The sequence below is a fragment of the Delphinus delphis genome, chromosome 18, assembly GCF_949987515.2.
Source record: "Delphinus delphis chromosome 18, mDelDel1.2, whole genome shotgun sequence".
NCBI lineage: Eukaryota > Metazoa > Chordata > Mammalia > Artiodactyla > Delphinidae > Delphinus > Delphinus delphis.
In genome coordinates, this window is record NC_082700.1 from 3,985,965 (window position 1) to 4,013,031 (window position 27,067).

Sequence of the window (27,067 nt, forward strand, 5' to 3'; positions counted from 1 at the left end):
GGTTCTTAGCTATTTTGGAACAAGAGCTCTTAATGTCAGTAGAGCTGCTTCACTTGCAGACAACAGAGGCCCCGTCAGGATGGGCAAAGTCCCTGACTCGCCTCACGTGCCGTCCTGCTGCAGGGCAGCCCTGGGTGGTAGATCCCTAGCCAAGAATGTCATCAAGGACCCGGTTTCTTTCCATCCTTTTGATACCGGCCAGGGTTCCTGGCCTTCCCCAATCGACAGAAATTGATCAGAGGCCAGACAAGAAATTCAGGCGGGGCTTTACTGGGGGCCCCTGCTGCAGCCGTGGGGGCAGGGAGCAAGAATAAGCACAGGTGCCCTTGCTCACTCCCCGAGGGAGGGGCGAACTTGTTCCTTATATGGAGAGAAGGTAGGGGTGTGTCCAGGGGGTCGGGCTGGAGGCGTGGCTTAGGTGGTCTGCCCGCCCCTTTGGTGGTGTTGAGTGCAGCGGGCACGCGCAGCACCCTGCTTTTGCGCTCGGCTTTTCAGGATTGACAGTTGGGATTTTTGGTCTTTTTGTATCTTGTTGTCCTTAATTTGCCCCGACTGCTCATGCATGCAGTTATTTTTAGTCCCATATGGTTTCTTCGTATTTTGTTGCTCAGAGAGGTGTGTCCAGGTGCAAACACGGCAGCCAGGGGTCCCAGGTCCCAGCCTGTCTCACTTTCACTTTGCACCAACGCTTTATACTCACTCTGCCCTGAACCCTGTCGTGACCCCATGTGCAACTTTGTTCTCAACCAATGGGGAACGGAGAGCTTTTTCCAGAAAACCAGTTAACAAGCTCCTCTTTTCCTTGATGGGACCATCCTGAGCCAGTCCTACATTCAGGAAAATTCTGTGGTGGACGGTGGCTAGTCCTGGACCAGCAGGATCCATCCGTGTGGGAAGCTGGGGTGTCTCTCAGTGGGGGAGGGAAGAAATGGGTGTCGGGCTAACAATGGCACGTCTCCTTCAGGCCTCTGATAATCTGATGGAAGCCGCGCCCCGTCCCCCTGCCTGTCGGTTCTGCATTAGATTTTTAGGGGATTCAACAACCCCCTGAAGGCTGTTATTCTTTTTTTTAATTTTTATTTTATACTGGAGTACAGTTTATTTACAATGTTGTGTTAGTTTCAGGTGTACAACAAAGTGATCCAGTTATACGTGTACATGTATGTATTCTTTTTCAGATTCTTTTCCCATTTAGAGTATTGAGTAAAGCTCCCTGTGCTCTACAGGAGGTCCTTGTTGGTTACCTATTTTATGTATAGTAGTGTGTATCTGTTAATCCCAGACTCCTCATTTATCCCTCCCCCCAGCCCTTCCCCTTTGGTAACCGTAAGTTTGTTTTCTGTGTCTGTGGATCTGCTTCCGTTTTGTGAATACGTTCATTTGTGTCCGTGTTTTAGATTCCACATATAAGTGATGTGATATATATCGTATTTGTCTTTCTCGTTCTGACTTATTTCACTGAGTATGATCATCTCTAGGCCCATCCATGTTGCTGCAAATAGCATTTCATTTTGTATGGCTGAGTAATATTCCACTGTATATATATGAACCACATCTTTGTCCATTCATCTGTCAAGGGGTGTTATTCCTTATCTTAGAAAAATAGCATCGCTTCCCAGAGGCAGAGATGCACATACGCTGAGATGTCAGCATTCTCCTGTATGGTGTATTCACTCAGGAAGTACAGGGATCAAACCCTGGAGATAGATCATGGTTTTTAGTTGCTATTTCATAATCTTTATGGATGACCCAAAGAGAGTCCAGGTAATAATATATGAAGAATTAATTTCAAACTTTCAATGCATTCTTTAAAAACTTCATACTCCAAAGGGGTTTTCTTCCCATTGGGAAAGAAAAGGGAAACATGTTTCCCTCTCCCACACCCCGTGTTCACCACAGCTTTCACATGCTGTCCCCACATCAGTTGCCATGAATCTTCCCACAGACTGCTGGGTACCGAGACTACGGTAATCCAGCCAGACCTGTCAGGACAGCCGCACCTTGTGGGATCCAGGTGAATCTTTTCAGTGAGAGCTCTTCTTCAAAATGGAAAGCGTGAGTCAGCGATGATGGAGACAGTCATCTTTTTTTTTTTTTTTTTTTTTTTTGCGGTACGTGGGCCTCTCACTGTTGTGGCCTCTCCCGTTGCGGAGCACAGGCTCCGGATGCGCAGGCCCAGTGGCCATGGCTCACGGGCCCAGCCGCTCCGCGGCATGTGGGATCTTCCCGGACCGGGGCACGAACCCGCGTCCCCTGCATCGGCAGGCGGACTTTCAACCACTGTGCCACCAGGGAAGCCCAATCATCTTATTTTGAAAGCTATGGTTTGCCAGAAATCCCGGCTAGGCTTAGCACCTCTCCTAGCTGGAGGAAGACAGGGCCTCACAGGGGGTGCCCTTTGGTGCCACCTATCCGTGTGCTTATTGGTTTCCAGAAAACCCTGCTTTAAAAGTAGTGAATGAAGGCCCGGCGACACGTGTGTGGGGCTGCCTCGACCCCGTCTGCACCGTGAAGACACTTTTCAAAGATGAGGCCCAGAGTGGCCTTGAGGCTTTGCCTGGTCGCACCTGGGCCACCCGCCAGGTGGAGGTGGAGTCATGCCTCCTGTCGCCTGGGCCCCCATCTGGACAGCCTTCAAATGGCACAAGAGAGCTGCAGGTGAAGTTGCCCTTTCCGTTTACCTTAATGCTCAACAGCCGACCCCCAAATAGGAGGCCCTGTGCCTCCTACTAGCTCCTGCCTGTGCCACGTGGTTATTCTTTATCTTAGTCCCTGCAGGCGTGGCCTCAGCTGAGCACGACTGCACACGTGCCGTCTTCTCGCGGCTGAGTTGAGCCCACTGTTTACAGCCACCTTCTGCGGAGGAGGACAGGGTTCAGTGTTTTCTGGGTGATGCACACGTGTTTCAAGAGGCTTTAGGTATTTAGCCCAGCTGCTTGGCCACAGGAAACAAAGTTGCAGGTACCCAGAGGGGATTCTGGAAAATGCAGTGTCAGCTCCAACTCCAGAACAGCTCCGCCGGGTAGTGGAGACCTGTCCCCCGGTAGTGAGTGAGGGGGGCCCAGCCGAGACCCGGAGCGGGGCCGGCAGCCTCAGCCCGCGGGCCGGCCCGTCCCTGCAGGTCACACGGCTCGGATGCCACCTGTGCCCCGAGCGTGGAGATGCTGGGCTCCAGCACCTGCGCAGGGCTGGGGACAGATCGGGGCTCACCCCGCGCTCACCCCGTCCCCAGTCGCTGCAGCCCTGCACTGCGTCCCACGTGGAACACAGTCATCCGAAAGGGGGCGCAGCTCGTGGCTCTTCCTGAGTCTCCCCAGGACTTGTTGCCACTGTCCCCTCCTCCACGGGGGTACGGTGAAGGAGGACTCAAGGAGATTCTCCCACGTGCCGGTGGTGGCCCAGCTGGAGTCCGGGGGACTCAGGACCACGAGCGCATCCCCCCGTCGTGACGGCTCCTTTCCATGCCCCACCTGGTTCCAGAACGGGCTTTAGGCCCCTCAAGACCATGAATCAAGTGTTGTTCTTTAAAAGCCAATTTCTTGAGGTCCTCCAGCTCTCTCCACGGGCTGGGCTGAACAAGGAGTGACTCGCCCGTGGCCTGAAGTCCTGTAGACACACACCTGAGGCTTCGACTGCAGGGCGTCCTCGGTCGTTCGTATCGGGAGGGTTCACAGCCCTTCCCACAGATCAGCAGGGAGGCAGCGGCCGTGGCCCTGCGTCCACTGCATCCTTGCCCTCCCGGGAGCCCTCCCTCCCCGGAGCACCTGCCCGCGATGCCCGAGAACAGAGGACAGGCTGCACCTCAACCCTTACTGTCTTTAATTAGCGTTCAGGAGGTTAACCGGTAGAGAAGCTCATCTTTCTTTAATTACTTCAAGAACTGAGTCGGGGGACCTCTTGGCCAGCTCTGAATTATTGTTTGTTTGGACGCTGATTTGAAATTGGTCAGGTCAGGTGTTTATTGCCCAGACCCAGACCCTGTGCGTATTGGAGGGGATGCTAGGAAAAGAGGGGCAATGGTAGGGGACAGTTATTCTACTGTAATTAATTTGCAGCTTCGTGGGCCTACTAGAAAGTTTGCTACTTTCAAACAAAATAACTGTCAGGAGAGACACCAGTGGTTTCAAACGTGCTTCAGATCTTCTGAAGCTTTAATAGGCAAATGGTATTTTTCATTTAAGGGCAAGTTCACATTCAAGGAATTTAACTGATTTAAAAAATACTGTTAAGTCCTTATCCCCACGTCTTAACCTTCATATATTGGCTACTTTGTCAAGGCACGTTTAATTTTCAGTATTTTACGTGACACAGCCGCCAGCTATTCCCTCGGGAAATTAAGACTCCAGCCCAACAGGCTTCACTGTTCAAAATCCACCCTTGCTACGCGGCTTCAGTTTCCCAGGGCTTCTCTCCAGCACCCTGCGCTACATCAGTCCATCCTCCAGTTGTTACCTGTAACCATCAAACACCTCAGGAATCACTGCTGCCTTTTTTTTTTTTTTTTTGGCGGTACGCGGGCCTCTCACTGTTTTGGCCTCTCCTGTTGCGGAGCGCAGGCTCAGCGGCCATGGCTCACGGGCCCATCCGCTCTGCGGCATGTGGGATCTTCCCGGACCGGGGCACGAACCCGCGTCCCCTGCATCGGCAGGCGAACTCTCAACCACTGCGCCACCAGGGAAGCCCACTGCTGCCTTTTTATAAACATTCTTTCCAGCCTCCCAAGCTCTCTTGTCTTCCCTCCTTCATCACATTCGCATACTGTCCTACAAAAAGGGAAAACTGAAGCATATTTTAAAAATTTAAGAGTTTATTTGAGCAAAAAGCAGTTCGAGTCGGGCAGCAGTGAACCAGAAGTGGAGCTGGGGAGAGACTTGTACCCGGAGGAGGGCAAGCAAAGCAAGGAGACGTTGACTGGCCGTTGCTTCAAGCCCAGTCGGCCGTTCGTGATCACGTGTCCTGAGATTTCAATTCCTAAACTTAGGGAAAAGTGGGATGAAGATAAAGCAGGGAACGGTGTAGAGAGAGGAGAGGATTCTCCTGTGACTGGTGCAGGGGCTGCTCTGAGTGAACTGGGGGAGGGAGCTGCCTGGGAGGCAGAGAGAAAGCAGTGCAAAGGCCCTGGGGTGGGAAGCTATCCACCCCAGGAAAGTGTGTTCCAGGATTGGCCAGAAGGCCATGCGGCTGGAGCAGAGGGAGGGAGGGGAGGGCTGGTGGGAAGCTGGGTTTGAGAGGAAGCCTGGGTCCTTTAGCGTATGATTTTGAGTAGGTAAGAGGCCAGTCCAATGGGTGGAAACAGAACTTGAACAGAACTTTCTGCTCGTAAAGCTGCATCTTCCTGATTAGCGTGGCGCTTCACCGCTGTGGTCCTGTTCGGGCTTGTCCTTTCCCCAGATGGCCCATCAGGAAACGCGCTGAGCCCGGACCATCCCCGACTTGTTCCATTACACCTGGGGCTTCTCAACCCACCCGCACGGCCGTTCCCCGAGGCCTCTCTGGGTCAGCCAGGTGCCCCTGCTAATTTATCTGTTCCTAACAGCCCCATGACTCTGACCTGACCTCTCCATGGGCTCTCCGACTGGGCCACGGAGCTCAGCTCCGTTCGAGAGGAGCCTCCTACCTCACTGCAAGTCCTGGGATGCGGGAATGGTTTCCATATGTGCTGGGGCTGTCATTCAAAGTCGACTTTGCCTGCTCGCTAATGAGGTCAGACGGCTCTGCGGAGGTGGCCGGCCTCTCTCTGGGGCAGTCCCAGCAGGGGCTGGAGGAAGGCCTCCCACCACTCTAACGCCGCTCTGAGACGTATCCTTCTTTACAAAGGATAACTGCAGACAAACATGAAACAGAGGCGAATGCATAAAACTGAGAAGGATTTTTGTTTTCATTTAAACTTTTTATTTGGAGAGAATTGCAACTTCACATGCAGTTATAAGAAATACAGAGAAATCCCATGTACTCTTTAGTTTCCCCCAATAGTAACATCTTGCAAAACTGGAGAACGGTTTCACAACCAGGAAACAGACATGGATGCAGTCAGGGTACAGAACATATCCGTCGCCACAAGGCTTCTCATGTCGTCTTTTTATAGCCGCATCTACTGTCCATCCTCTGCTTAGCTCTGGGCAACTGTTAATCTGTTCTCTTATTTCTATAATTTTGTCATTAATCTGTTCTCTAGTTCTATAATGTTGTCTCAAGAATGTCACGTAAATGAATCATACAGTATGTAACCTTCTGGTAGTGACCTCTGTTCACACAGCATAGTTCTCTAGAGGTTGATTCGCCTTGTTACGTGTATCAGTACTTTCTTCCTCTTAGTTGTCGAGTAGTATGTCGTGTACCAAGCTTTGTTAAACCATTCACCTGTTGAAGGATATCTGGGTTTCCAGTTTGGGGCTATTATGAATAAAGCTCTTATAGGCATGTGTGTACCAGTTTTTGCATGAACGTTAAGTCTTTTCTCTGGGATACATGTTCAGGAGTGCAATTGCTGGGTTTATGGTAGTTGCATATTTAGGTTTTTTTTTTTCCGTTAAAAAAAATAACCACCATTTATTTAGGTCACAATTCTGTGGATTGGCAACTTGGGCTGCACGTTAGCCCAGGCTTATCTTTTATTTTTTGGAGATACAATTCAAATACATAAACTTCACCTTTTAAAGTGTAAATTCAGTGGTTTTAGTATATTCAGAAGGATGTGGTATGTTTGGTGTTTTTAAGGAACTAGTGGTCAGACCACTTTACATCTCCACCAGTAATGTCTGAGTGATCCAGTTTTCCAGATCCTTGCAGGCATCTGGTATTGTCACTATTTTTTTTTATGTTAACCACTGTGATAGTTGTGTAATAACAGCTCACTGTGGTTTTAATTTGTATCAACTGATATGATCATGTGATTTTTGTTCCTTGCTTATCTGTACTATCAACTGTTGAGAGGAATACTGACTGATTCACCTATAATTGTGACTTTATTTCTTTCAGTTTTATCAGTTTTGGCTTCACAGATTTTGCAGCTCTGTTGCTTGGTGCATAGACATTTAGGATTGCTGTGTGTTCTGGGTAGACTGACCTTTTTGTTATTACATAATGTCTTTCACTGTCTGGTAATTTTTCCTTGCTCTGAAGTCTACTTTATCTGATGTTAATATAGTTACTCCTGCTTTCCTTTGGTTAATGTTCATGTGATGTATCTTTTTCCATCCTTTTATTTTCTGTCTTCCTATAGCAATATATTTGAAGTGAGTTTCTTGTAGACAGCATATCACATTGCTGGGTCACGTTTTGTGATCCACTCTGTCAGGCTGTGTCTTTTAATTGGTATATGTAAAGCATTTATATTTAATGTATTATTAATATGTTGGGGCTTAGTTGACCATTTTATCTTTTGTTTTCTGTTCTGTTTTTCATTTCTCTGTTTTCTTTTTTCTTCCTTTTCGTGTGTTATGTGCACAGTTTTTAGGATTCTGTTTTTACTTATCTGTTGTGTTTTTTAGTGTGTCTCATAACATAGCTTTTTTACTGGTTGTTCTAGGCGTTATATTATATATACATAACTAATCACAGTGTACTGGTGCTGTCATATTACCAATTTGAATGAAATACAGAAACCTTACCTCCTGTTATAGCTCTTAACCCATCCACATTTATAATTTTCTTAAATATTTTCTCTACACATATTTAGACCCACATCAGACAGTATGTAATTTTTGCTTTAACTAGTCAGACTTAATTTGGAGAATTCAAGAGGAAAGGGAAAGCCCATTGTATTTACCCATAGTTTCACTTACCATGTTCTTTCTTCTTTCCTGATGTTCCAAAAACTCCTTCTTTTATTATTCCCTTTTTGTTTTTAGAACTTCCTTTAGAAATTCTTACAGGGTGTTTTTTTTTTTTTTTAAGGATTATTTATTTATTTATTTTTGGCTGTGTTGGGTCTTCGTTTTGTGTGAGGGTTTTCTCTGGTTGCGGCAAGCGGGGGCCACTCTTCATCGCGGTGCGTGGGCCTTTCACTATCGTGGCCTCTCTTGTTGCGAGGCACAGGCTCCAGACGCGCAGGCTCAGTAGTTGTGGCTCACGGGCCTAGTTGCTCTGCGGCATGTGGGATCTTCCCAGACCAGGGCTCGAACCCGTGTCCCCTGCATCGGCAGGCAGATTCTCAACCACTGCGCCACCTTCCCTGTAGGGAAGCCCTATGGGGTGGTTTTGATGGTGACAGACTCTCTCTGTTCTTTCCATCTGAGAGTGTCTTGCTGTCTTCTTCATTCCTGAGAGATATTTTTCACTGAGTTGACGGTTTTCCTTCAGCCCTTGACAAATATTATGCCACTTCTGGCCTCGGTGATTTCTGATGAGAAATCCATTGTCGTTCAAACTGGTTTTCCACTATAGGTAAAGGGTCATTTCTCTTCGGCTGCTTTTAAGACCTTTTCTTTGTCTTTAGTTTTCGGACGTTTAATTACAAGCTGTCTTGGCCTGGATTTATCCTAGTTAGGATTCATGTGGCTTCTTGAATCTGTAGGATTAGCTCTCTCACCAAATTTGGGAAGTTTTCACCCTTTAGTACTTGGAGTGCTTTTCCAGCCCCATCTTCTTTCTCCTCTCCTCTGGGACTCTGAAGATGTGAATGTTATATTGCCTGTTATATTCCCACAGGTCCCTGAGACTCTGCTCATTTTTCCTTCAGGCTGTTTTTTCTGTTACTCAGATTGGATCATTGCTACTGTTCTGTCTTCCAGTTTACTGATTATTCCTTTGTCCCCTCTACCCTGCCATCAAGATAGCCCATCCACTAAGCTTTCAATTTCCGTTATTGTATTTTTGAGTTCCAAAGTTTACAACTGGTTCTTCTTATACCTTCTGTTTCTTTCCTGAGCCTTTCCTCTTTTTTTCCATTTGCTTTCAGCATGTTCGTAATTGCTCATGGAAGCATTTTTATCGTGGCTGTTTTTAAAGTCTTGGCCAGATTATTCCACCATATCTGTTATCTTGACATTGGCGTCTACTGATCTTTCTTTACATTCAGTTTTAGGTCTTCTTGGTTCTTGGTATAACAGCTTTCACAAAGAACCTGGACATTTGGGTGTTATGTTATGTGACCCTGGATTTTACGGCAGGCTCTCTCCTGCTAGGTAGAGGTCATCCAGATCCCCTACTCGGTCTGTGCTGATGCCTGCAGAGAGGGGGTGAGAATTCCTGCTCTTCACGTGGTCTCCACTGACACTGCAGGGGGTGGGGAGGGGTCAGAGGTATGGGTGTGGCCTTGTCACTACTGAGGAAGGCTGAAAGTCCTGATTCTCCCTTAGGCCTCTTCTGATACTGCTCCAGTGAGGAGAGGAAGGACAGAAGTCCATTCTCCCCATGCATCTCCTGACATCTCTGCTGACGCCACAGGGTACCAGAGGCCTCATTATCAGCTGGCAGGGATGAAAGTCCCAGGTTCCTATTTGGCCTCCCTGTCACCACCTCAGTAGGGGCTCTGGAGCACCATGTAGCAGCCTTGTGAGGGTGGACATCTGGGCTCCCCACTTGGTCTCTGCTGGCTGGACCGGAGTGGAGCCACAGTTTTTTTCTGGGGTGTTTGGCTGGAGTAGAGTGATCATGGTCTGAAAGTTTTTTTGTCTTACGAGGCCGCCGCTTTCCTGCTCCTTTGGCTGAAGAGAAGAGGGCTTTCTTCCTGGGCTTTTTTGGCTGTGCCTCCGGGCATTTCTGGGTTGCCAGGCATTTCTGCTCCAAGTCTGGAATCTACGAGCCAAAAGAAAACTCGGGTTTCTCATGCTCCAAGGTTCATAGCTGGTCTTCCTTCCTATCTCCACCTTTCCAGTTCTCCATCTTCACCTTTATGTTTGTTTTACATGTAGAGTCCAGGGTTGTCAGTTGTACTTAACAGGAGGAAGAGAGAAAATACATCAACTCCATCTTGGAAGCAGAAGTCTCTCCGGACAGGAATTTTTTTTTAAGTTTTTTTTTTTAACCTTTTAAAAGTATATAGATTATAGTAATGCAGTTCTAATTTTCAGGAGAAGCCATTTTGCCAGTTTTACCTAAGTTGCTGTTTCAGGTGAAAGGACAGTGTAGTTGGTGGCTACTACCTTCTATTTTTTTTGGACTTTCCTCCTAACCTCACTGCTCACTGGTTTACTTACATTACCACATCACTAGCAGGCACGGCGGAAAAGGATTACGTGTACCTATCTTTGCTTTTGGATCTTTTCAGTGTCCCCTGCCTCTTTTTGTTAAAGTCCTCCTGGGCAGTCCCATCAATCAGCGCAGTTACCTCACACACACCACCTCTGTTCTGAGCCAGGGATGGTTGTCAACAGACAGATCCCACCTATTTCTGAGGCTGCAGATCTGCTGCTTCCCCTGTCAGAGTCACTGCCTAGTTTGGTACTACCACTCCTTGGTCTTCTTTTTGGCAGGAAATCACCCAGTCCACACTGTACGAGAATGAGATTTCTTCCAACGCCCAGAATGGTCCCCTTACCCCACTTTCCAAAGCCTTGTCTAGAAGAGAAGAAAATCACTGTGCTAAGACAGGGCTTTCTTCCCTCCAGTTCCCAGTTTTGATAGTCAGAGGAGACTTGAGGCCAGGAAGGACTACAGGAATCTACCTTTTTACTTTGGGAGTGAGATTTGTATTAAATTAGCTAACCTTGAATGCTGTCCTGTCCTCAGCCAGACTGTCCTCCAACTGTTCTATGCAATCTGAATTCTTTTCTTAACTAAATACAACGTCTTGTCTCTGTAAAGGCCACGGAGCTGTTTTAATTCTTGCTCACAGTGTTGTCCAGAATTTGGAGGGGGCTTCCCTCCTCTCGAAGAGAATGAGGATGATGTCCCTGTTCTGTCTTTTTTTTTTTTTTTTTTTTGTGGTACGCGGGCCTCTCACTGCTGTGGCCTCTCCCGTTGCGGAGCACAGGCTCCGGACACGCAGGCTCAGCGGCCATGGCTCACGGGCCCAGCCGCTCCGCGGCACGTGGGATCTTCCCGGACCGGGGCACGAACCCGTGTCCCCTGCATTGGCAGGCGGACTCTCAACCACTGTGCCACCAGGGAAGCCCTGTTCTGTCATTTTTAAAGAAGCATTTCTCTGGTAAAGGGGAATTTTCTCAGCTACTGTTGGGAAACTGCTGTCCTGAGCTCAGTGCTGGGCAGTGTGGACAGACACAGACACGCGGTGCAGGATCCACTGATGGAGTCACACAGGAATAAGATAGTGAGTCACGGTCCAAACCAGCCGTGCAGAGCACAAGTGCGGTTTTGTGCGTGTAACCGTGTGCCCTGTTCGCAGCCAGGCGGACACTGTGAAAACGCAGAGAAGGCGTAAGACCTGGTCCCTGTCTGAGGACGAGTCCTCCAGAGGGACACGCACAGCTGTGTTGGTGTTTCCGGGAATCTCCGCTCACAGGGACCCCTCCCCGCCTGCTCTCTGCGGTTCCTGAAGGTTCAGGGGCCCAGGGTGGCATCTCCTGTATGCCCCCCCCAATACCTCAGAGGTAACTCAGGGGGAGAATAATTTACTACCATTTAATAGAATAGAATTTATGAAGGGCTCCTACCTTCAGGGTAGAACACCTATCTTATTGGAATCTTAGGCTGGAAAACCTATTCTGATTTGTTTTATTCTTGCTATTTTCCCTCATTACATAACTAAGGTGAGGGTTTGTTTTTTTTTTTCTCCTCCTACAGAGGCCTGGGCAGGTCTGGAATATGATTGAGCCCAAAGTTTCTCATTTCCTAATGCTCAGATTATAATGAGTAACATAAGTTACCAACAGAGGCTATGAAGTCTCATTCCCTAGGGATCTTTAAAAGTGGGTTAGAGGGGCTTCCCTGGTGGCACAGTGGTTGAGAATCCACCTGCCAATGCAGGGGACACGGGTTCAAGCCGTGGTCCAGGAAGACCCCACATACCACGGAGCAACTAAGCCCGTGCGCCACAACTACTGAGCCTGTGCTCTAGAGCCCGAGAGCCACTACTGAGCCCACGTGCCACAACTACTGAAGCCCACGCGCCTAGAGCCCGTGCTCTGCAACGAGAAGCCACCGCAATGAGAAGCCCGTGCACCGCAACGAAGAGTAGCCCCCGCTCCCCGCAACTAGAGAAAGCCCACACGCAGCAATGAAGACTCAACGCAGCCAAAAATAAAATTAAATAAATAATTAAAGAAAAAAGTGGGTTAGAATTTCAGCAGTCTGATAGCCTGGTAGGTGTCTGGCCCTACCTGAAGGAACGGGGACTTTGATTCGCTTTTATCTTGAGGAACCTGTCAGATTTATGTTTTGAAGACCATCCAGCCATCATTTAACAGTAAGTTTCTAAAAATACCTATTTGTTTTTGGCTGCTTTGTGGTGTCAGCTGTGATTCCTACCAGCTGTAACTACTGACAAGACCAAAAAACAGATTTGTAATTATTTGCTCTATTCTCCACGTTCTGCTCTGTGCCAGTTACGCGTGTGTGATTTTAGCAGGAACAGCCTCCTGACAGAAACGCGGACGTAAAAGTTTATTATTCTCGCGAGTAACGCTTGCCAGCTCTCTGCTCCTTCCTGACGCTGCTTGTTCTTTGAGACAGGAGTGCACCAACCACCTCCCTGGAGAGGCGCTGGCTTCTCAGCAGAGCCTGCCTTAAGGGGCTGTGTGAGATGGGCTTTCACCACTATCACTGGTGTTTACCTGCACCTTCCATATGGGGGGACAGATCTCAGGCAGCACCCATGCCTAAGCTGGGATGGAAAAAGGTCAAAGCAAGCACTGAACTCCACCCCCACCATCGGAGAAATAAACCATGAAGATGACATCGTTACCAACCATTCAGGTGATGGGAAGGAATTTACCTCCAATTCAGGACCCATTCCTTCTCCTGGTTTTTATTTTTTTTAAATTTTATTGAAGTATAGCTGATGTACAATGTTGTGTTAAACTCTGCTGAACGGCAAAGTGATTCAGTTACACATATATATACATTCTTTTTCAGTCTTTTCCATCATGGTTTATCACAGGATACTGAATGTAGTTCCCTGTGCTCGAGTAGGACCTTGTTGTTTATCCATCCTATGTATAAGATTTACCGTTTTAAAGAGTACAGTTCAGTGGCGTTTAGTACCTTCATGATGATGTGCGATCGTCACCCCTGTCTAGTTCCAGAACATTTTCGTCTCCCCGAAAGGAAACCTCGGATGCTTTGAGCACCCCCCGGATGCCCTGCGCTCCCCGGGAACCGATGCTCGTTCTCTGTGATTTGCCTGTTCCAGACATTTCATATGAATGGAACCGTGCAAGACGCAGCCTACGGCGTTGGCTTCTTTCACTCACCGTGAGGTTCTCAAGGTTTTTCCGTGTTGTGCATGTGTCATACTGTGTTCCTTTTTGTGGCTGAATAATTTTCCATCGTATGGACAGACCACACTTTATCCATTCAGCAGTTGATGTCTGGATTGTTTTCATCTTTTGGCTTTTGTGAATAATGCTGCTCTCGATATTGGTGTACAAGTGTCTGAGTCCATTTTCAGCTCTTTTGGCTAATGTGACCTAGGAGTGGAATTGCTAGGTGAGACAGTAATTCCATGTTGAAGTTAGTGAAGAACAATGGCTGCACCATTTTACAGACCCACCAGTAATGTGCTAGGGTTCCAGTTTCTCTACATCCTCTCCAGTACCTGTTATTATCTGTTCTTGTTTCACTTATAGCCATCCTAGTAGATGTTAAGTGCTATTTCTTTGTGGTTTTGACCCGCATTTCCCTAATGACTAATGATGTTGAGCATCTTTTCATGTGCTTGTGGGCCGTTGTGTTTCTTCTTCGGATAACGTATCCAAATCCAAAATTGCCTGTTTTTGATTTGGTTTGTCCGTCTTTATGCTGTTGAGTTGTTGGGATTATTGATATGTTCTGGACTCTAGACCCTTACCAGCTATATGGTTTGTAAATACTTTCATTTTATGGTTGTCTTTTCCCTTTTTAAAAAATTCTTATTGGAGTGTAGTTGATTTACAGCGTTGTTAGTTACAGGTGTACAGCAAAGTGAATCAGTTGTACATATATACATATCCATTCGTTTTCAGATTCTTTTCCCATATAGGTTATTACAGAATATCGAGTAGAGTTCCCTGTGCCATACCAATAAGTCCTTGTTAGTTACCTGTTTTATATATAGTAGTGTGTATATGTCAATCCCCAGCTCCTATCACCTCCCCCCATGTTTCCCCTTGGTAACCATAAGTTTGATTTTGAGATCTGTCTGTTTCTGTTTTGTAAATAAGTTCATTTGTATCATTTTTATTAGATTCCACATATAAGTGATAGCATGAGATATTTGTCTTTCTCTGACTTACTTCACTTAGCATGGTAATCTCCAGGTCCATCCGTGTTGCTGCAAATGGCATTATTTCGTTCCTCTTTTATGGCTGTGTATATTCCACTGTGTATATGTACCAATCATAATCCCTTCCTCTGTCGATGGACACTTAGGTTGCTTCCATGACTTGGCTACTGTAAACATTGCTGCAGTGAACACTGGTGTGTATGTATCTTTTCGAATTATGGTTTTCTTCAGATATATGCCCAGGAGTGGGATTGCTAGATCAAGTGGTAGTTCTATATTTAGTTTTTTAAGGAACCTCCATACTGCCCTCCATAATGGTTGTACAAATTTACATTCCTACTGGCAGTATAGGAGGGTTCCCTTTTCTCCACACCCTCTCCAGCATGTATTGTTTCTAGATATTTTGATGAGGGCCATTCTGACCAGTGTGAGGTGAAATCTCATTGTGGTTTTGATTTGTATTTCCCTAATAATTAGTGATGTTGAGCATCTTTTCATGTGCTTTTTGGACATCTGTCTTCTTTGGAGAAATGTCTGTTTAGGTGTTCTGCCCGTTTTTCTTTTAACATCTTTATTGGAGTATAATTGCTTTACTGCCCATTTTTTGATTAGGTTGTTTGTTCACTTTCTTGATAATGTCTTGATTCACAAAGGTTTTTGATGAAGTCCGATTTATCTATTTTTTCCTTTTGTTGCCTAGGCTTTGAGTGTCATATCTAAGAAACATCGCCAAATTCAAGGTCGTAAACATTTAGCTCTTATATTTGGGGTCTTTGATCCATTTTGAGCTACTTTTTGTATGTGATTGCAGGTAAGGGGTCAACCTCATTCTTTTGAGTGTGGAAATCCAGTTACTCCAGACCCATATGCTGAACAGACTTTCCTCTCCTTATGAATGGTCTGGGTACCCTAGCCAAAAGTCAGCTGACCATAGACATATGACTCTTAACTACATTACAGTGATTTATATGTGTATCCTGATGCCAGTACCACACTATTTTCATTACTGTAGTTTTATATTAACTCTTGAAATAAGTTAGTATTCCTTTTCCAGGATTGTTTTGGCTGTGGTGTTCCTTTTCCAGGATTGTTTTGGCTATCTGGGGCCCCTTGTAATTCCCTATGAATTATAGGATAAATATTTGTTTCTGCAAAAAAAAAAAAACTGTTGGAATCTTGCCTAATTGCTTTAGTTAGCACTTCTAGTAAATTCCTTGAGTAGAAGTGGTAAAAGCAGGCATCCTTGTCTTGATCATAGAGTTTTCAGTCGTTCACCATTGAGTATGTTGTCAGTTGTGGGTTTTTCATAAATGCTGTTAAGTGGAGGAACTTCCCTTCCCGTCTTAGTTTGCTGAGTATTTTTATTATGAAAGGGTGTTGGATTTTGTCAGATGATCTTTCTGCGTTAAGTTAGATGATCATTGATATTCTTCCTTCATTCTGTTAGTGTGGTGTATTATATTAATTGCTTTTTGTATGTTGAATCACCCTTGCGTTACTGGGATAAATCCCATAATCCCATAAGGTTGTGTAATCCTTTCATTATAATGAATTCGGTTTGTAGTATTTTGTCAAGAGTTCTCTTGTTTATAAACCCAAATCTCATTTCCCTGTGCTAGCTAATCTGTACTTTTTTCTTCTCATTAACCAGAATTAACCAAAGTAAATAGCTGATTGTGTTTCTTCACTTTTTCTTATGTCTTTGTGAGTAGATGGCTTTCAAACCATCTATAGATAATAGAATGCTATAAATGGTAAATGTTATACCCCTTTCTAGCTTCAACTTTTCCAACATTAGCAGGACATGGTACAGGAGTACAAGTGGAGGCTGTGTCTGAGTGTGTGCAAGTTGTAATAGCCATGTACCTTGATTAAGGCACGTGGGTGAAGACCACAGTGCCTTGTGATGCCCAGATTCTCTGGAGACGGTGATTAACACAGGGAAAAGGTAGCTGCCCTGTGTACCCCACCCCCACCCCAGCTCTGTCCTGTGCCGGCAGGGGACCTGCACTCGCGTGTGGACAGCCCAGTCCACACGTCCCGCACTACAACCACCCTCTGGCCACCCCCCAGGCCTCAGAGCATGGACCCTGGCTGTGTGGTCTACTTCTAGGGAGACGGAGCTAGCGAGGGGGTCAGGTTGGCCTTGGATGCCAGCTTGGGCGTTACTGGGCAGGGACTTCTAAGGTCTCACGTACTTGGGCTGGGGGCAAGTGTGGGCTCTTGGTGGACATGTCTCCTTGGCCCCATGTCCCCCTCCCCACATGGGAGGAAGGGCTGCAGGACACAGCAGGGTCAAAGGGTGGTGCTGTCGTTGGCTAAAGCTGAGCGGGTTGGTGGATGTTCTCTGCGCTAGTTTCTGTGTTTGAATATTTCATTATAAAAAAGAGAGAGAAAAGCATACGCCGTCCCACGTGGAAATTAGAGACGTCTGCCCAACACAGTGCCCTGTGCCCTTTTGTCTTTGGCTGTTTCCTCAGCCGCCCAACTAGAGACCAGGATGCATGATTTCAGAGAGCCCTTCCCATCCGTGGCTCTGTGAGGTTCTCACGAGACCCAGCGCTAGGAGGACCTTCTGGACCTGAAACGTCAGAGGGTCCAGGAGAGGCGGGGTGGAGTGCCCAGTCTGTCCCTCAGTTCCAGGGTCCCAGCGGGGAGGGCCTCAGGGAGCCCTTCTCAGCTGGGCTCGGAGCTGCCTGGCAGTGCCTTCTGTGCAGGAACCGTGGCCAGTGCGGGTCATACAGGGAGGTCACACAGCTGAGAGCAGCCAGCACGGGCGCTGCGGACGTCAGGCGGCCACACGAGGACCGCGCATCTGCTCATCCCCGTGGCCCAGGGCGGTTAAGGTGGCCCCTGGAAGGAAAGATGAGAGGGAAGGGAGAGGCAGTGTGAGGGGACAGAAAAAGTGTGTGTTCTCATCAGCCATCAGACATCTTCCCAATGGGGGTAGGCTGGGGCTTGCCCTGAGCTGGTGATGAATTAAACCTTGTTCTTTCAGCCAAGATGATCAGAAACTGCTCTCTTGCAGAAACCCAAGAGCACAGTGAACTTCAGCTCATAGGACTGTTGAGAGTAGCCGGGCCCTGCTCCCCCTGCAAAGGCCCTTGGGGGAGCATGAAGTGGACCCTGGGCTCAGGCCTGGATGGGCTGGGGGGAGGGGTTTTGGACCACAAGCAACTGCAGTTCTTCCAACTTCCGCACCCTCAAGTTCCCAGACAGCAGACTGGGGATGTACGCGTTGCCGTGGCAAAGTGCTGCACAGCAGGTGGTTGAAACAACAGAGGTGTATTTTCCCACGGTTCTGGAGGTCAGAAGTCCCAGAGCAAAGGTGTTCCAGGGCTGGTTCCTTCCGAGACCTCCCTCCTCTGCTTGCAGGTGAAGGCCATCTTCTCCCTGTGTTCTCACATGGCCGTCCCTCAGTGTGTGTGTCTTAATTCCCTCTCCTCATAAGGACCCCAGTTAGCTTGGATTAGGGCCACCCCGATGACCTCATGTGACCTTTAAAGGCCTCCTCTCGTAATGCAGCCCCATCCTGAGACCCTGGATGGGTAGGGCTCCTGCAGGTGCAGTCTGGAGGGGTACAGTTCAGCCGTTACAGAGCGTGCCGGCCAACGCTGTACACCGCAGTCTGTTGGGGGCAAGCCCGGTAACACCCCGGCAGCAGGAAATCGGGGCCACTCTCGAGCATTTCCCAACCACCCACCTTTGGTTGGTAGTAAAGCCCAACTGTACTCTAGGGAGAACCTCCGTGTTGCCCCAGAGCAGCGGCAGCCTTGGAGGAGGGACCATTTCAGGAGAGGCAGGAAGCACGCCTAACCTTGTGTTTTCAAAGAAAACTGACCTTGGTTATCATTGTGGTTCAAAATAAGCATCAGGTTCTGCAGAGGCAACTGTCTCTGGCCGGGTCCTGGGGCACCCAGGCGAGGCTCCAGGCCTGGGGGGCAGGTGGAATGGAAGCTTTCCGTTCACGGGAGCAACAGCTCACTCCTTGCCCCGGAGGCAGGGGCCCTGGTCCCCTTCCGTCAGGAGGCAGGCGGGGCTCCGAGGGTCGTGTAGGGACGGGGTGCGCGCAGAGCGGGTTTTCAGAGGAGGGAGCCGCTCTCGAGGCGTCCAGGCAGCATCTGCTGTAAATAGAGGGGCAGTTGGCGAAACGGGACGTTCTCCTTGACGTGGGGCAGCCTTTTCCCGGTCTGTTTCGTGTTACGACCTGAAGCCATTCTTTCTCTGAGCACCTTCGAGAGGTGTCCGCGTGGCCGGAGACTGACCGTGTGTGATGTGCCCCCAGGACCAACGAGCGAGACCGGCTGCTCAAGAGGCTGGGCAGGAAGACGCCGCCCACCCACTTCCGGGGCAGTTCCCTCCAGCAGTCAGTGCCACGTGAGTAGCCCGCCGGCACGTGGTGCGGACCACTGCCAGGCTCTACACCCGGAGGTGGAAATGGTGTATCTGGCCCCAGGCAGGTACACCCAGTGGGTAGGCATTCCCCGGGATCCAGTCAAATGTCTGAATGACACGACCCGTAAACTTCAGATCTGATGTGGTGCAGCTCCTGTGGCAGCCTCCCCATCAGATTCTTTCTAAGATTGAAGTGATGCTCCTTTTACATGGTTCCCCCCACAGTAGCCCTACGCTACTGGCATATTAATCACAACAATGGCAATGGGAAAAGTCTCTGTGGTCTTCCCAGGAAGGCTGTGCCCCACGCCGCCCCTGCAGCTGGAGGCCAGGCCCCGTTTCTGCCAAGCAGGGTCTGTGGGGATGCGTCAGAGCCCAGAGGAGCGGGGTGGGGGTGGGGGGCGGGGAAACGCCAAATGGAGCTCGAGGAGGGGATGGGCTCACCTGCAATCCAGCCCCTGGGCTGCCGGGCAGGCGAGGGTGCTGCAGCCGAGTGCAGGGGCCCCTGCACAGGCAGCCTCCCTTCCCCAGCTGAGGCCCTGGTTCCTGCCTCTGAATCCTGCCGCGTCCCCGCCTGCACTCCCATCTCTTCAACTGACGCCCCACTTCTGCTCTCCTTTTTCTCCCTGAGTTGAGCCGGAAACAAGGGGTAGAAAGTGAAGCCTCCCTGCACCCTTAGGACAGGTACTGGAGGACCTCACTGCACCCTTAGGACAGGTACTGTAGGACCTCACTGCACCCTTAGGACAGGTACTGGAGGATCTCTGCCCGGCTCAGCTGAGCTCCATCCCCCCACGGTGAACACATCTTTGCAGACTTTCTCAACAGAGGGAAGGAAAGGAACAGGTGGGACGTCATGGCCGTCGGTGACCGCCCCCGCCTGGACATCCCCGTGGGAGAAGGGGCTGCAGTAGCTCCCAGCAGGGCCCACATGCCCCGCATTCTCTGAGGCTTCTCTGCCCCAAGACACCTGGCCAAGAGCCTCAGGTCGGCACACTAAGTGGCCCCGCAGAGCCCGGGCCCCGGACCCCAGCCACGGCCTCTGATCCTCGAGAGAGGTTGAGTCCAGAGGAGGCTGGGTGGTGGGGTCCCAGCCACGAGGTCCGGGGCTCCACCTCAGAGCCGGGCTGCCTGCGGTCCCGTCCCAGCTCTGCCACTTTGTGACCTTAGGTAAGTTAACTGCTCTGTTCCTACACCTGTAGAACAGGTGACGTGAGAACCTCCCTGGGGTTACTGGGAGGATTCACTGAGATTGTACACATAAAGTGCCTGGAACAGAGCCTGACAGCGTGGAGTCCAAATGTTAGGTATTACTTGTTTTTTCTGCCACAAATTGAATAACTTTAGGCCACTTACGTATTTCTCTAAATGTCTGTTTTCTCCTCTGAGGAGAAAAACAGAATCATCTGCATCTTACACAGCCTGTGAGGGTTCACGGTGATGGGCACAGAGAACATGAGTACTGGTTCCCTAAACGCAGGGTTCGTGCCATGCAGCGTCCGACCAGAGAAAGAACAGACACTGAGAACAAAGGCGGCACGAGAGCTTTCGTGGGAGTGCCATAAAGGGTCTTAAAACGACTACAAAACGTTTTATGAACTCTCAGTATTTTGAAGGACCAAACCAAAATTCTGATCAACAAATACAAAAAATAGGCAAGCTGCTAAAATCACACCACATTTTAAAGGCACTCAGCAACTAGGAGTAGGACCTTAATGGATACCAGGGTGTTTCACAGTCACGGACCACCAGAGAAGGCCATCAAGCATCGGGAGGGGCTTCTGGCCTCTGCTTGTCTCCGGACTCAGTCTTCCCAGGAAACCGGAAGGAAAAGCCCTAGTCTTGGAGCACTTGTTCTGATGGACCACCCGCACACAGTACTAGCAACCGAGCTCATTGTTTCCTACACGGTCTAATTTCCTTACCATCCCACACAGTGTTCCCAATTTCCCAAGTGCTATTAGGAGTCTTTTCCCAGACAGGAAATAGCTACTTTCATTAAGATGTCATGAGAGCTCCGATTCAAAAAAACGCCATTTCAGGGAAGCTTTATTCCAAAATAATGAAAAAACAAAAGACATGATTTTATGGACTTCACCAAGTGTTCTACCAGAGGAAGACAAACCTGCCCTTCCACCTACCCGAACTCCATCCCCGGATCCTGGCCATGGCTGAGCACTTAGGAAGGTCTGGTCCATTGAGTGCTTTCTCCAGGCCCCCATCATTCCTTCCTGGCTGTCAGGACTTCCTGAAGATGAATGACTGTGGGAAATGCTGAGAGCCTCCCTCTGAGTTTGGATGCAAATAATGGCAGTTAAACGTCCATCAGGCAGGAGCTAGTGAAGGGATGGTGTTTCTTTGTCAGGCTGGGCAGGCGGAGGCTGGCTGGGTGATTATGGTCCCTGCTGTCCTGCTCTAACCCCTATCAGGCTTTGTTTCTAAGAGGAAAATATTTATCTGAATCACAGAGACGCCCATGCTCCCAGGTCCACCCTATCAGGCCACTCTCTTTTTTTTTTTTTTTTTCCCGGATGCGCAGGCTCAGTGGCCATGGCTCATGGGCCCAGCCGCTCTGCGGCATGTGGGATCTTCCCGGACCGAGGCACGAACCCGTGTCCCCTGCATCAGCAGGCGGACTCCCAACCACTGCGCCACCAGGGAAGTCCTCCTTTCTTTCTTAAATTCAAAGTCCACTTAAGCTCAGTAGAGACTAAGAACATCCTGGTGCCCATTTTGGAAACATGATGGTGGATGCACCCAGGGGAGCTGGTGGAGAAGCCCTCTGGTAGTGACCTCTGGGCACCCTGCTGACCCTGGGAGAAGAGATTTGCTATCGAACCAGAAGCTTCCCTCTGCTGTCCCTTAGGACAGATGCCTAGAAACCCTTCCCACTCCAGAGGGGCTGAGTTAGTTATCCCACTGGACGGCCCTTGTACCCATGACACAAACAGGAGCTGCGGAGAGCACTGCAGCTGGCTTCCTGAAGGTACAGGTGGATCTGAGTGGAAAACAACGAATAAATAAAGACAGGGCTGCTGCCCCTTCCACTTGAACAGGGGTAGACAATTCCAGATGCTTTTCCCAAAAGGACAGTCCCAAACAATGTGCATGTTTACGTCTCAGCAAGTCCCCTTCATTCCTTCCCCTGCCCCCCACCCCCCCACACAAAAAAACACTTTAAAAGGCAGGTAGTAATTGCTCTGTTTGGGCTGACTGTCAAGATAGGCTCCTCCGTCCCTGGCCTGGAGCAGAGGCCTCCTCTCCGGGCGCCAAGTGTAGAATTAGTCCCAACCACAGGAGGGCTCTGTGGCCTGGGCGTCACCAGCCAAGGAACCATGCTGGCGCCCATGTGGATAAGAGCTGGAAGGACCTGGGCCTGGCCCAGTCCAGCCCATTCATTTTACAGAAAAGTAAACCAGGAAGACGGAGGGCCCCGGTTCTGTGTCCAAGTCACAGCCAAGCGAGGATTGGAATGAGCGCTTCTCACTGGCGCCTCGGCCCTGGGCTCAGCTCTACCTTGAAAGCAGGGCAGGGGGATGGCCAGCTAGGGACAGAGAGCCCCACAGTCACCTACCCCCCTGGGGAGGGAAGAGCTACACGGTGTCCCCATCTCTCGGGGTCAGGGCCCCTTCTGCAGGGAAGCGTCCCCCTGGCTGGCAGGCCCACCACCCAGCAGCGTGGGGGATCCGAGGACAGCTCTGGGGCCAGCTCGGGAAACAACCGACATGCCCAGAAACATCCCCTTCAGGAGACTGGAAGGTGGATGCTGTCCAGAGCCCAGCCTTACTGCTGGAAGAGACAGTGCTATTTGCTCGATTTGCCCTGAAATGGCCCAGGGAGAGGCAGCTGGTCTGGTACATCGTGGCAGCCAAGACACAGCACAAAGAGCATGCTGGGGCCTGGACACCAGGGCTGCAGTGCCCACAGCACAAAGAGCACGCTGGGGCCTGGGCACCAGGGCTGCAGTGCCCACAGCCACACAGGTTTCAGAAGGCCACACAGGTTTCAGAAGGCTTCCTCGTCCACCGTCACCTCCGCCCCACAGCTCAGAGGTGAGAGGAGGCATTTCCTCTTCAGATCCCAGGAAGCCCCTGAGGCTGGGAGACCCAGCACAGCCTCCTTGTAGGAAGCAGTGGGCCGGGAGGAAGCCCAGGAGCGCCAGGGCCACCCAGGGCAGGATGAGCCGCCTGCCTGCACCAGCTGCAGGGGCTCACGCTGCCCTCGGGCTGCTGTCCCAGGGTGGGGCCTTTGGGTTGTGGGTTTGGTCTTGTTAGAAATGCAGGTGAGCAGCTCGACCGACGCCCCATGGGGGCACCTGTGTTCTCACTCTTTCACTCCCACCTGCTCCCTGCTGCCCAGCCGTGTCCTCAGTGGCTCCCAGGCCACCTCTGCAGCTCAGCCCACACCTCCTGCCTCCCAGGGTGGCCCTCCTGAGCCCCGGGGTCCTCTCAGGCTGAAAGGCATGCTCTCGGGAAGAGCTGGCCAGCCAGCCCTGGGGGGGATGGAGACTTGGTTTACAGTGTGATCAGAGCAGGAAGTCACTTCCTCTCCTCCATCCCACAAGGACTTTTTTAGACAGTGCTACTGTATGTCTTTATAGTCCAGAAACTTTCCTTTTTAAGCCAAATGTCTGAGTAAAGTAAGAATCCGGGATGAAGGGTAACAAGATGGCAGAGTAGGAGGACATGAGCTCACCTCTTCTTATAGAAACACCAAAATCACAACCAACTGCTGGACAACATCAACAAAAAAAAATGCTGCAACCTACCAAAAAAGACACCCTACATCCAAAAGCAAGGAAGCCGCCACAACGAGACAGTAGGAGGGGAGCAATCTTGATAAAATCAAATACCATACCTGCCGGATAGGCAACCCACAAACTGGAAAATAATTATACCACAAGTTCTCCCACAGGAGTGAAAGTGCTGAACCTGAGAAAATATTTGAAGAGCAAATAGCTGAAAACTTCCCTAACATGGGAAAGGAAACAGTCACCCAAGTCCAGGAAGCACAGAGAGTCCTAGGAGGAACATGTCAAGACACAAACTGACAAAAAGAAAGACAAAGAAAAAAAAAGCAGTAAGAGAAAAGCAACAAGTAATGTACAAGGGAACTCTCCTCCCCTAAGGTTATAAGCTGGTCTCAACAGAAACTCTGCAGGCCAGAAGGGAGTGGCATGATGTATCTAAAGTGATCAAAGGCAAGAACTACAACCAAAAATACTCTACCCAGCAGGGCTCTCATTCAGATTTGATAGAGAAATCAAAAGCTTTACAGACAAGTAAAAGCTAAGAGAATGCAGCACCACCAGGCCAGCTTTGCAACAAATGCTAAAGGAACTTCTCTAGGCAGCAAAGAAAAGGCCACAACTAGAAACAAGAAAATTATGAACAGAACAGCTCACCAGTAAAGGCAAACATACAGTAGAGGTAAGAAATTGTCCGCACACAAATATGATATCAAAACCAGCAGTCATGAGAAGAGGAGAGCACAAATGCAGGATATTGGAAATGCGTTTGAAATTAAAAGACCAGCAATTTAAAACAATCTTGTTTATATACAGTCTGCTATATCAAAACCTCATGGTAACTGCAAACCAAAAAACTACAATAGATACACACACAAAACAGGAAAAGGAATCCAAACACAACACTAAAGTTAGTCATCAAATCACAAGAGAACAAAAGAGGAAGGGAAGAAAAAAGACCTACAAAAACAAATCCAAAACAATTAACAAAATGGCAGTAAGAACATACATATCAATAATTACCTTAAAGGTAAATGGATTAAATGCTCCAACCAAAAGACACAGGCTGGGTGAATGGATACAAAAACAAGACCCGTACATATGCTGTCTACAGGAAGCCCACTTCAGATCTAGGGACACATAAGACTGAAAGCGAGGGGATGGAAAAAGACGTTCCATGCAAGTGGAAATCAAAAGAAAGCTGGAGGAGCAACACTCATATCAGACAAAATAGACTTTAAAATAAAGACTATTACAAGAGACAAAGAAGGACAAAGGATCTATCCAAGAAGAATATATAACAATTGTAAATATATGTGCACCCAACATAGGGTCACCTCAACATACAAGGCAAATACTGCCATAAAAGGAGAAATCAACAGTAACACAGTAATAGCAGGGGACTTTAGCACCCCATGTTCATCAATGGACAGATCAGACAGAAAATCAAAAAGGAAACACAGGCCTTAAATGACACATTAGACCAGATGGACTTAATATTTACAGAGCATTCCATCCAAAAGCAGCAGAATACACATTATTCTCAAGTGCACATGGAACATTCTCCAGGACTGATCACATGCTGGGCCACAAAGCAAGCCTCGGTAAATTTAAGAAAACTGAAATCATATCAAGCATCTTTTCCGACCATACCACTATGAGATTAGAAATAAACTACACGGAAAAAAACTGTAAAAAACACAAACACGTGGAGGCTAAATAATATACTACTAAACAACCAATGGATCACTGAAGAAACAAAAGAGGAAATCAAAAAATACCTAGAAACAAATGAAAATGAAAGCACAATGATCCAAAACCTATGGGACATGGCAAAGGCAGTCCTAAGTGGGAAGCTTAGTGCGATTACAATCTTACCTCAGGAAACAAGAAAAATCTCAAATAAACCACCTAACCTTATACCTAAAGCAACTAGAGAAAGAACAAACAAAAACCCAAAGTTAGCAGAAGGAAAAAAATTATAAAGATCAGAACAGAAATAAATGAAATGGAGACAAGGGGCTTCCCTGGTGGCGCAGTGATTGAGAGTTTGCCTGCCGATGCAGGGGACACGGGTTCGTGCCCCAGTCTGGGAAGATCCCGCATGCCACGGTGCGCTGGGCCCGTGAGCCATGGCTGCTGAGCCTGTGCGTCCAGAGCCTATGCTCTGCAACGGGACAGGCCACAGCAGTGAGAGGCCCGCATACCGCAAAAAAAAAAAAAAAAAATGGAGACAAAAAAACAATAGAAAAGATCAATGAAACTAAAAGCTGATTCTTTGAAAAGATAAAATTGATAAACCTTTAGACCCATTCAAGAAGAAGAGGCAGAGGGCTCAAATCAATAAAAATCAGAAAGGAAAAAGAAGTTACAACAGGCACCACAGAAATACAAAGGATCATAAGACTACGACAAGCAACTGTATGCCAATAAAATGGACAACCTGGAAGAAATGGGCAAATTCTTGGAAAGGTACAATCTCCCGAGACTGAACCAGGAAGAAATAGAAAATATGAACAGACCAATCACAAGTACTGAAATTGAAACTGTAATTAAAAAAACTCCCAGCAAACAAAAGTTGAGGACCAAATGGCTTCACAGGTGAATCCTATCAAACATTTAGAAAAGAGTCACCTATTCTTCTGAAACTATTCCAAAATTGCAGAGGAATGAAAACTCCCAAACTCATTCTATGAGGCCACCATCACCCTGATACCAAAACCTGATAAAGATACCACAAAACAAGAAAATTACAGGCCAATATCATTGATGAACATACACAAAGATCCTCAACAAACTACTAGCAATCCGAATCCAACAGCACATTAAAAGGATCATACACCATGATCAAGTGGGATTTATCCCAGGGATGCAAGGATTTTTCATTACCCACAAATCAATCAGTGTGATACATCACATCAATAAATTGAAGAATAAAAACCATACGATCATCTCAATAGATGCAGAAAAATCTTCTGACAAAATTCAGCACCCATTTATGATAAAAACTCTCCAGAAAGTGGGCAAAGAGGGAACCTACCTCAACATAATAAAGGCCATATACGACAAACCCACAGCTAACATCATACTCAATGGTGAAAAGGTGAAAGCATTTCCTCTAAGATCAGGAACAAGACATGAATGTCCAGTCTCACCACTTTTATTCAACATAGTTTTGGAAGTCCTAGCCATGGCAATCAGAGAAGAAAAGGAAATGAAGGTAATCCAAATTGGAAAAGAAGTAAAACTGTCACTGTTTGCAGATGACATGATACCATTGGGTTGGCCAAAAACTTTGTTCAGGTGTTTTCAATAACATTCTATGGAAAGACCCAAACAAATTTTTTGGCAAACCCAATACATACAGAAAATCCTAAAGATGCAACCAGAAAATTACTAGAGTTCATCAATGAATTTAGTAAAGTTGCAAGAGAAATTAAAGAAACAATCCCATTTACCATCACATCAAAAAGAATAAAATGCCAAAAGTAAACCTACCTAAGGAGGCAAAAGACCTGTACTCCAAAAACTGTAAGAAGAAAGAAATCGAAGATGACACAAACAGATGGAAAGATATACCATGTTCTTGGATTGGGAGAATC

At 48.1% G+C, this 27,067-nt stretch overlaps 1 protein-coding gene across 1 annotated transcript in view; it reads left to right on the forward strand.

Moving 5' to 3' along the window:
- Positions 1 to 27,067, forward strand: part of LOC132413675 (phospholipid-transporting ATPase IB) — a 518,461-nt gene that overhangs the window by 483,086 nt on the left and 8,308 nt on the right. The window contains exon 36 of the mRNA XM_059995779.1: positions 18,609 to 18,700. Coding sequence (XP_059851762.1) covers positions 18,609 to 18,700 — 92 coding nt within the window. The remainder of the gene's footprint in view (positions 1 to 18,608; positions 18,701 to 27,067) is intronic.